This window comes from Parasteatoda tepidariorum, chromosome 3 (assembly GCF_982258835.1).
Source record: "Parasteatoda tepidariorum strain Cologne lab strain chromosome 3, Ptep-v5.0, whole genome shotgun sequence".
NCBI classification, from domain to species: Eukaryota; Metazoa; Arthropoda; class Arachnida; order Araneae; family Theridiidae; genus Parasteatoda; species Parasteatoda tepidariorum.
In genome coordinates this window covers 96,228,139-96,240,114 of record NC_141757.1, presented here as the reverse complement: position 1 = coordinate 96,240,114, position 11,976 = coordinate 96,228,139, and the positions used below count along the sequence as shown (strand labels likewise).

At 27.6% G+C, this 11,976-nt stretch overlaps 1 protein-coding gene across 2 annotated transcripts in view; it reads right to left on the bottom strand.

Moving 5' to 3' along the window:
• Positions 1–2,353: 2,353 nt before the first annotated feature.
• LOC107437077 (BTB/POZ domain-containing protein 9) overlaps positions 2,354–11,976 on the bottom strand; it is a 157,221-nt gene continuing 147,598 nt past the window's right edge. For both annotated transcript variants that reach the window (XM_021144206.3, XM_021144207.4), the window contains exons 9-10: positions 8,883–9,061; positions 2,354–3,372 (exon numbers count right to left, since the gene is read on the bottom strand). In XM_021144206.3, coding sequence (XP_020999865.1) covers positions 3,189–3,372; positions 8,883–9,061 — 363 coding nt within the window. In that variant the 3' untranslated portion in view covers positions 2,354–3,188. The remainder of the gene's footprint in view (positions 3,373–8,882; positions 9,062–11,976) is intronic.

Genomic DNA, 11,976 nt, shown 5'->3' with positions numbered 1-11,976 from the left:
ATATAATTTTAATTAAACTTGTTGAATAATTTGCACTCTCATATTTTACCGCCCGATGGTACACAGAAAAGGATTTTGGGTGAATGAATTGTGAAACGTTAAAAGGAATACCTTGAAAACCGCGCTTTTTGCGTAATTTGTGACGAAAATCTACATGGTAAAGAAAAAAAATCTTATTTTGGAAAAGGAAATTTCCGCACTTTTTAAAAACACCTAACAAAAAATCACCTTTAATGGCTTTTGGAAAACGAAAATCAAAAACAAGCGTCTTAAGGGCTTCTCATCACCATTAAAGATAGGGATCACCATTAAAAAAGGGACATAATCACCATTAAAGATATAGGAAAATATGCAATAAATTTTAAAAAAGGCTTTTGTAAGCTAATAAAATATGATTTGCTTAAAAGAAAGAGCTTCTATTAAACAGACTGCAGCAAAGAATTCACAGTCAGTTAAAATACACATACTAAAATTTTTTATCATAAAAAAACGAAATTGGTGCTATTTAAATGAAATTTTATAATTTAAATCACAAATTTTTCGATTTTTTAATTTCTTTTCTGAAAAATAAATTACCTAAATAAAGTCTACCTAATACTGATAAATCATTAAATTTTAACCTCTTTCTGAAACACTAAGTTTACTGAAGAGTATTTTCTCTCTTTTGAGAAAAAAAAAAACACTAGTTTTTAATAATTGTGTAAAAGCAAAAAACAATTAATTCCAAAAATAAAAAAATGAACACTAGGCATAACATATTTCTAATATTAAAGTTTGATATAATTAAAATATTTTACCCACAAACCTTTAAAATTTAGAATGAAAAAGCACTATTCCCCTTTGAAGAGTCATAAAAAGTCACCAAACTACTATTGACACCAATGGTTTTTCGAAGTTCTTTGGCCAAGGAAAATAAAGAAATCACAGATTATGTGTCTTACAGTTGAAGCAAAACAATCATCTTAAAAGAAGAACGGCTTTTGAATGGAGAAATAACATAAATATTATCAAAGTTTTTAAAAAATCGGCGACATTTGGAAAAATGATAACATTTTTCCACTTCGATAAAAATTATCAAAATCACTGTCTTATTTTCAATTTTTTCAAATATTTATTAGCCGAGATAATACAGCATTAGAGTAAGTTTTTAAATATTAAAAAATTAGATCACAAACGCAATTTATTTTCACAGAATTGCGGCTTTTCTCAATATTGACATTTTGCACCTTTTTCAGAATAAGCATGGAGATAGCTGGCGATAGATAAGATAAACTTGACCAAACAATCATGAGTAGCTGTTGTAAACTCACAACAATTTAGTTGTGAGTTTACAACAGCTTATTTGTATTGTGAGTTTACAGCTTGTTGTTATTAACTCACACTTAATTTAGTTGTGATAAGTACTTAATGTAAAAAAGTAGGTACTATGGAGAAAGGATTTTTACAGGTCCCCGAAAATAAATAGTACTAATGAAAATTTACTTTTCTTGCATTTATTACTTATGAATTAATAAACTTAACATAAAAATTTAATAAATAATAGCAAATATATGAAAAAATAACTTTTATAAAAAGGGGTATTTTTATTCGCAGAATTTAATTAATTGTGTTCAAAATAACGTGATTTTAAAAAATACTTTTTCGTTTAATTTCATTTAGTGAAATTGATAATGATATAAAAAGTCAATTTACATTATTATCAATTTCATTAAATAAAATTGTAATAATTCATTTATGATACATTTTTTTGTTTAATGTCAATTCACACATTCACCTTCTGAATCTTGCAGAAAAATTATGGCAGAAGACTATTATGGCCCCATGTCCTACCTACCAGGCTATCCCGCCCTTCAAATTCATACATAATTACATTAAACTGCAAACTATGAACCCTTTGCATAAATAGAACTTTCATAATGAAACTGAAAGAGTCACATTCTCATACTTCGATAAATTCTGTAAACTAGATCAATAATTTTCTGTTACTCTTTAACTTTTATATTTTTATTAATATTTTCGACAATTCAGGGGCCAAGTTAAAAGGCTTTGGAGGCCATGGGATACAGGTTTTGCAGCGTAGTATAGTACAATAGTTGACACAAGAGTTTTTTTGTTTTTCGAGTTAGGTTTCCACATAGCGAAGATATAAAAGTAAACCTAAATTCACTATGTGGTGCAACGTTTCTTCAATAAAATTAAACACTCATTACATACCCGCATAATTTATTGATTAGAAAAATGCTTTTGTAATCTTTTTATTCCTAGTTGTAATGTTTCAAATCTGTAGTAATAACTTTGTTCCAATTTATCATAACTTGGGTCTCTCATAAAATTGTATAAAAACTCCAATACGTAGGGGAAAAAAACAACTTTTTTATTGTATGTGCATAAAAAAGTAACAATCTGTATAAAAATAGCAATGTATAAAAGTCCCATATAAAAATAAAAGTTCAAAGACACATTACACAGTAAATATATCACAAGAGAGTAAAGGCACTTTAAAACCATAACCAAATTCATATGGTCCACATAATCTATCTCTATTACAACAGTAATACATAATATAAGTAGTTGAAATGGTTGGCTATCAAAATTGTAATAATTTTTCGATAGAAAGTAATAATAAAGGGATAAAAAACAGAAAAAGTTTCAGCACACTTAAAACATTTGAAATAATATACAGTGTTTAGACTTTAATTACTTAAATCATAAAAACAACGAAAAAAATTTAAGTTTGAATAGCATTCTAGTTGGTATACTACCTGACATCAAATTTTTAAATTTTAAGACTTTTTAAATAGGTATAAAAATGACATATTTTTGAATAGATATAACTCTTAAAACGAAGCAAGTCAACAAACAGAACGAAAACTTTAGTTTTTTAGATATGTATTTTGATGTTTTGATATATTTTATTGTAAACAGCATATTAAAAACTGACCAACACATATATTATAATCACAACAAGATGATAAAAAAATACATAGTTTCAATCTATTTTAATGTAATTGTTGTTCTAAAGTTAAAAAATAATATCTCTCAACATGATGCAACTGCTCATTAAATATGAATTATCATGCAAGAGTAAAACAATTAAAATAGCTCAAAAAGGTACAACCTATAGAAATATAAGAGAGAGATGTAAAATCCATCTGAGATTCCCTCGTTTTCAAACAAATAAAAAGACATTATTTTCCAAGAGTTGTGAACACTTCATAATCGATGACCGTGAAGTTGTAGTCGCCCATCAGCAGAGTGCAGGAAGCATTTTCTCCGTCATAAGAATGCGGCAAGTTGGAGTAACTTTCCAGATTTGCATTACAATTATGTGAAATGCAGAAGTCAGCCCCAGCACCAAATATAGGACCATAACTGGAATAAATATTGTTTTGGTAATCAATGCCTTAAAAATAATTAATATTTACAACGTAAACATGTGGAATAAAAAAAAACTAAAACATTGGTCTTTTATGAAATTTTAACTAAATTTTGTAGCCTGCGTATTAGAGTGATTAATTTCATTTAAGATAACAGCAAAAATGAAATCAGCGTTCTGGTTTAGGCATCATTTGGTTGAAGCACACTAGTTGGTGCTAGAAAACTTCCAAGTTTCCATGATTTTGAACCTTCTCGCAATACTATTGAAGACAGAAGGTTGAATAGTGAGCCTCAAATCTGAGATCTTAAAAAATCAACCAGCTTCAACTAAGATTTGTTCTTGTTACTCAGCTCCAGCCCTGGTGAGCTTGCACTGATTTATCGGATACGATATGACTCGGAGCTAAGGACATGGCCAGGTAATAGTCGAACATACAGATCGACCAACAGCCTGCTGTATAGCTTTTTAAAACTAAGATGAAGGATTTTCAGGTAAATACTTTCATTCCTATTCATTTGAGAGTATTGTTATTTTTTTTTTCTAAATAATTTATAACTGCTCTCGTCCTGCTATCATAAGAACTCTTCCAGATTAGCATGCTCTCTGTTACTATGGCTATACAGAAAAGTCCCTTTAAATATGTGTGTGCAGTTAGTTGTTTTTTAAATAAAGTTTATAAGCATAAAATAAATTGCTTTTTTATGAATACTAATAATATTGCAGAAAACAAAATGAAAATAAAATAATGTTCCCAGATTATGCATGTACTAGCCAACTTTCCATATATTTTGATAACTGAGTGTTATTTTTTATGTAGTGGCAACATGGCAAAACTAAATAACAAAACTGTAGGCCTCTTTTTTACATTGCTAACTAAACATTTAAAAATGGAGTAGACAATTTTATTTTCCACAGTTTGGGGTTGCACAAAAAATTGTTTTTATTTGCCTTCTATTGAAACTGAGTTAAAAAGAAATTCACTTTGCCATAAAATTTTGCAAACGTTTAGGTAAAACAGTTTTAGAAACAGTTAATTAACGGTACAGTTAATTCCCCTCTAAGTCCAGATCTCACCCCATGTGATTTCTGGCAGTTTTTGATCCTGAAGGAGAAACTCAATGGTAGAAAATTTAATATAGGTACTCTTCCTATTACAACTTTGAAAAATAAAACAAAGAAATACTATAGACCATTCATAGTAATTGAGGAGCTATCTTAATAGGCAATATATTTGAAAGAGAAGAGTACAGTGTGTATTTTTCTTTAGTAAAAAATTCTGAGTTTTTGAAAATTAACTTTTTACATAAAGCCTGCTCACAAAACTTTCTTATTACAGCAGGGGATATAGCAGAAAACCTAGGGTGCAACAGATTAAATTCAAATAGACCTCCATAGATTAGAAAAAACACTGGGAAACTTGAAAGGTCGTTAACTAAATTAATAGAATTTTTCAAAATATAGATTAACCCCAAAAAATACAATTTTGAAAATAAGAAGCAGTGTTGAATGAGTGATTTGAATTTTAAATGTGTAGAGTGAGAAACTTTTGGTTAATGTCCTGATTTTGGACTCATTTTTTGTGTTCTTTAAGTCGAAGTTTAAAGGTACATTTAGTTTGATAAATACCCTAGCTCTTAAATATTTGTGAAATTTAATCTACTTACAGGTGGGAGTGAATTTAACTAATTTTTTTTCAAAATCTGTGCAAGAGCCACATCAAATCAATTTAAGAACTGATTTTCAGATAATAGGGAAAACAATCAAATTGCTAAAGTTTGATTTGGAGAGTTTGGTAGACTGTGAGATTAATTTTCTATAGGTAGAATCAATAATATTAGAAAGAAATCCACCATATAACTTTAAGGGAATTTTGTTCATCATTGAAGAGATAACTACTTGAGCTAATTTTAGAAGCACGGTAAACAAGTGTGGGTAAGTTAGCTGGTTGGGAGGATGGAATATGAGAAGAGAGTGAAACTGCAAATGGTTTTCAATACAGATTAGTGAGAAATTACGATTAATAAGAACGTCTAAGAAAGGTATATACTTATTATTTTCCTGCTCAAACATAAATTGTATAAAAGGATCCATGATAACATGATCAATGTTAGCATTGTCAATCTATGCAAACAATTGAGAGATATTACTTATAAAAATGGAATTTTAATAAAGTAGTGCATTTAGAGGTCACTTAAGAAAGTGCAGAGAGGATTACCCATAGCTAAGCCATCGATCATTTGATAAAATTTACCATTAAAAGTGAAGGTGGGCTGTTCTAAACAAACACGAGTAAGATTTACTAGTTCATCAATTTCAACTTGGCTGAAGTGGAATTCTTATAATCTTTTTTTAAAGCAATTAAGGGGAACATTAGTGAACAAAGATTTTAAATAAAGAGATAATTTTCTTATTATTAGGTTTGTGAACGTATGAAGCTCATTAACAAAAATTATACAAGTTTCTGACAGTAAATGAATTAATAAGAATATGTGGCAACAAATTTGAAACATGATGCTTAGCTTATATATAGGAAGTGGTCACAATATTCGAAACAATCTGTCTGAAAAGAGTGTCACCCTTATGAATTTTAAGTAAAGCATTAAACCTAAAGCACCGTGGGAATTAGTAGGTGTAAGAGAATTAATTTATGTGTTTAGAGTCTAAACATTCATAATTACTCTAAATTTGCTACTCAAAACATAAATTAATTCTTAAAAAGAAATCAAATAAATTTCTCAATTCTAAAAATTCTCCTGGAGCTATTTCTTAACCACCAACCTGTTAACTAAAATTCTAATGTCAATCTCTATTGCGTTATGCTAAATAATAATTAACTCAATGCGCCTATATTAAATAACAACCTTAGTCTACCCTCCCAACCCTCAATACCTAAGATGATTGCTCTTATTGAAAGATAAATATTTATTAAATAACTATTGAAAGAGACTGAATTAAAATCTTTGATGTCAAACGCAGATATTATTATTACCAAATCCGATACAGGGTGGGGGAGGGGGAATTGTAGTGCTAGACAGAGATAAATATCTAGACGAATCTCAAAAATTAAATAAAGGTCTATATATATTATTATCTAAAGATCCAAGTGTTAATGATTTTGAATAAAATAAAATCTGCTGTTAAAACTTCAGTAATTATTCCTAATATTGAAAATATTTTCTTACACCAACTAATCCACACTATGCTCTAGGTTATTATGCTTTATCTAAAATTTCCTTTTAGATATATTGTTTTTAATATTGGCACAATTTCTTATAAATTAGCTAAGTATCTGGTTTCAATTTCGTCCAAACATCCAGTATGACTTCATTTACTGCCAGAAACTTGTATGATTTTGTTAACGAGCTTCATACGTTCAAACCTAATGATAACAAAAGGATCTTATTTCTATGTAAAATCCTTATTCACTAATCACAATAATTATCCACTATGCCCTTAATAGCCTTAAAAAAAGATTACAAGAATGCCACTTCAGCCAAGTTGAAATTGACGAAATAGTAAATCTTACATTTGTTTAGAACAGTCCACTTTCACCTTTAAAAGTATATTTTATTGAATGATTGATGGCTAAATAGTTGCCTTTATATGCACAGCTTCGAAGTGAAACTCTTTGATTTATTAAAATTCCTTTTTTATAAAGCATATGTCACAATTGCTTTCCATTAATGGATAATGCTAACATTGATCATATTTTCAATATTATGAATTCAATAGTTCGTTGCATACAATTTGCGTTTGAACAGAAAAATAATAAATATTTACTTCCTTGAGATGTTTTTATTACTCATTACTGCGATAAATTTCTCACTACTGTTTATTGAAAACCATTTGCGGTTTCATTCCATCCTCACAACCAAAAGTTAGCTGCCTTACATGCACTTGTTTAAATAGCTCGACTCAATTATGAGCTGAGTAACCGTAAAGCAATCAATTAGAACACAGTTTTCCTTCTGTTATTGATTCCACCAATCTCTCCAAATCAAACTTTAACAGTTTCATCATCAATTTGAATATAAATTCATTTTCCTCCTATAAATAAACTAAATTAGATGCGGACTTAAGGAACATGATAGATAGATCTGTTGTTAAAAAATCATCAATTGCTACCCATTGTCGACTGTTATTTACTTTTTATATATTTTTTTAATCAATCACGTAATATCTTACTGCTTCAGTTTCACTACTTAAAAAGTAGTATGCATTTTTTACCGAAAATTAAATTGTTATTACTGACAGCAAAATTTTAATAATATTCAAAGAAATAAATTACTTAACCTAATCAAAAACATCGAATTTTAAGCATTTTTAACAATAAGATTTTTCTGGTAACTTAAGATATAATAGATAAAGTTTTATAAAAATGTGTATTTTTATAATTATTAAATACCCAAACATTTTTTTCCCTTTAGTTCAGATAAAATTCTTAAATAAAAAGTTTTTTTTTTTAAATGGAAATCTATCAATTCTGTTATTTTTTTCATAATGCTGTCCTAGTCATTTCTGTCTTGCAAGCTTATTAAATTAGCAAAACAATTAGCAAGAAAATTATAACAAAATTAACAAAAAAATTACAACAAGCAAAAAAATTATAAATGTACAGAAGCATTTTCTTATGGCATTTATAAAAAGTTGATTAAAACTAGTGGTTAAACATAAACACAGAACAAAGAATAAAGAGTACAAATAAAGTAATAAAAATGGAAAATACGGAGACTTAAATATCCAGTTATGATACAAAATGTGATCTCTAATATATTGCATAATAGTTGCAAGTTTAAAAAAAAGAGCAAATTGCAATGTTATCAAGCAAAATAATTTTTGCCTAGCAAATGAGCCAATCTTTAAGTTATCTAACATTACCACCATTCTCAACATAAATATACACCTATTAAGCTAAATATTGGTAGAATAATAAGACAGAAAAGGGAGACTAGCAAACTATTTTTTATTGATGAAGAACTTTGAAAACGTTGGATTTCTTGTAAATTAAAAAAGAACTTTAATGTCCTGATTGTTGATCATCTTAACGACTTAGTTAAACATCTGAATAAAATTTATTTCATTGGTAATACTTATTAAGTTCCCAAGCATACATTACTTAAGTAAAAAGAATTTTTTTTTCAAACTTTCCTTGGGCACTAATGTAAAGTTTATTAAAGCCGGTCTAACATATTTTAATAACATTCTTATTGAATGACAGAATGATAAATTCTTTAGACACAAATTCCGTAATTTAATATCACTATTGCCCTCCTTTAACTTAATTATTTTGATTGAGAAATATTGAAAACAAAAAATTCATAATTTACAAGTAAAAATTACAGACATTTTAATAATAAGTGCACTAAACATAAAAAACGGAATAAAAAATTTCATACTTTTTCAGAACACTACTCATGTTGGAAATTTTTAGTATTTTTAATGTTTGGAACCATTCAAGGGAGAGATTTTGTTATATTATAAATATGTAAAAAATTTTACTCACTCTGGGTGATGTGCAATAGCAAACATTTTCTTAACAACATCAAACTTGGTTGGAGGAACATCAGAATTATTGATGAGTGTGAAAAGGAATGCCTTATCAGATGGAACATATCGGCCACGCCCTCTAGTTTTACCCCAAGGAACATCACTAAATCCTCCACACAATTCTCCATGGGAGCCCTAAAACAGAAATTTAAATTACACTAATTTCATTAATATCCTATAAAAAGTACATGGTTGTCATGAGTGATAAAGTCAGTAAATTATGTACTGATAAAAATGGCGATTTTAGTTTAACCCTTTGACGCAGATGGGACGCACGAGTGTTCCTTTCATATATTTCTTTTCTGATGCACTAATTACAAACAAAAATACATTTTGGAATTCTTTAATAATAAAAAACAGTTTAATAATAACCAAAAAAAATATTTGTTATAGTATTGGAATTATATATATAAAAAAAAGTAGTTTGAATTTTTTCCCCCTTCACATCCAAAAATTTATCGCACATTGATTTAGTTAATTAAAGAAATTTTAAAGTCGAGTAAATGTTTCTCTTAGATCTAAATAACTGCAAAATTATTATTTGGAAGTGAGTTGTGTTTGAAAGAAACTTTTAATGGAGAAAAAGACACTGGTATTCCATGTTGTATTTCCTAATCATTAATCATCAAAATGCTAAATATAATTTATCACATATTTTAACCTAAATTAATACAAGTTAAAGAAAGAGTATAAAAAATATGCTAAGTAAAAATCTTCCATCAAAGGGTAGATACATGCTACAAGCATCAAATACTAATTTATACAGTTATAAGCCAGGCATTTTCAAATTGATAAATCCGCAAATATTCTTGTAATTCTATGTTCCACGCTGTTGTCCTCCTATTTATAAAAATATAATTAAAACATTTTTCCAAACTTTATAAAATTATTACTTCATATTGAAGTCCGCAAATTTGAAGTGTTTTGAATTTAAAAAATTATGTGTTTAAACAAATAATTCTATGAATAAAATTCCTTTCTAATTGTAAGATTTTTAAATTTTTTTAATGAACTTTGTAAAAACAAGATATCTTTTGGACTATAAGCTTTTACATGCATTCATAATTTGTAAGTTTTGTAAAATTTTACAACTGAATAGCTTAACTCTATAATTACAAATGAAAATTTCAGTCAATTTTGACTATAATTAACGTTTAGTTATACAGTGGAAACTCAATATCATGAAATTTGATGACATGAATTTTTAAATAAAAGAATAAATCTAAATTCCCTTCGCATGTGCTATGTTGCTAATAATGATAATTCCTTTTTAGCTGAATATATTTTTTTGATTGCCCTTGGTTTAACAAAGTACTTCTGATAAACCAAAAAAAATCTATTTCTAATTTCTGTAGAATTTAAACTCTTTCTTAAACTCCTATTCTTAAACATTTCTTTTTTTTTTTTTAATGAATAATTTTATACACTATTTCTTGAATTTCCAGTAAGAAAGAAACTGCCATGTTTGAAAAGAAGGTTACAGCATCCAAATGTATACCACAAGAAACAAGTATGATTTAAATTGAAGTACTGAGAAAATATAAAAAATACAGAAAAAATAAATTTAAAACTAAATAATCTAAAACAGTACAATTATTATTAATAAATTAATTAACAAAAAAATCAAGGTTTATTTCAACATATGCAATTAAATAGGAAAAATCATTATTTCCACATTTTATTAGTCTTTATTTTTTGTTTTTAATCAAAAGAAAATATTATATTTCTTTTTAATTGCTTTAAAAACTGTTAAAGTAGCATGCACAGTTAGATCATAAGCAAGTATTTACAATTACTTTCTGACAATTCTAAGGATAAGTGAAAAGACAAAATAGTTACACAACAAGCATAAGAGAGATGTTTACTAAAATTAAAGAAACTAACACCTTTTTTAAATATGATTTTTTTAAAGCTTTAAACATAGGTTTGGATTTAATGGCAAAAGTGCAGAATATCAAGATGACATTAGGTCATAAAGGTTAAAAATATAAATAAATAGTCATAAAAATTACTACAGCACCAAAGAAACTTAAAATCCGTAATTAAAAAAAATTTCTAAATCAAAATTGAAAATGTCTGATCACATCATGAATTCAGTAGCTACAGCCAGCAGCTATTATAAATTAAGGTAAGAGAAGTGCACTATGAATTCCAAATAATTGATAGATTAGTTTGCATGAAAGCATTTAAAGTGAATGCAAAATAGTGCTATAAGGCGGATGTTCTCAGAACACTCAATCATATAATTTTCTGTGGCCAAAGGAACCATGACGCAGAAATTTATTATGAAATGTTTGTTGTTTATACTGAACAATGTCTGAGATAAAACAAACGTGTAAGTTTTCTTGACAGGCGTTTTATGAATAACAGATCCACCATGACTTGTGCAAGAAAATTTTATGATCACCTATGAATCCATTGTTGTGGTAAATGAAGATTTAAGATAATCAAAGAATTACAGCTCCTGTCATCTTGGCAGCATTTTGACATGAGCAAAGGAATAGATTAATCACCATCTGAAAATCTTCACATTGTTCTATTCTGGACACATCTTTCTTAGATGAACTTTACATTCATATTAAATACTTTCATGCAAACTGGTTAATCAGTTACATGCTACTGAATAATTTCTAATGCTATTAAACCTGTTCACTTTTCATTTGATTATCCCTTATATTAACTAGCATTATTTTAAACTTCCATGCGATATTCCATGCATGAAACTGATTTTTCTTTAAACAATTCAATAAGGATCAGGTGCTTGTTAAAGGAAACTATATACAAACTGCACCAAAGTAAAAGGATAAGAAGAGCATCAAAGAAATGTCACGAAACATAATTCACTCATCAAAATATCAGACATAATTTTTCGCAACTGAAAAAAAAAAATTTCATAATACTTAAAAAAATAATTAAGAAAATTACCAATTCAGTTTTTCAAAATACAAAGACAAATCTATGTAGCTTGCTTTAAAAAATAAAAATTAATGTTTGTATTCACAACAAATGAATAGTTATTTAAGTGCCAAAATTAAGTTAAATTTACATTA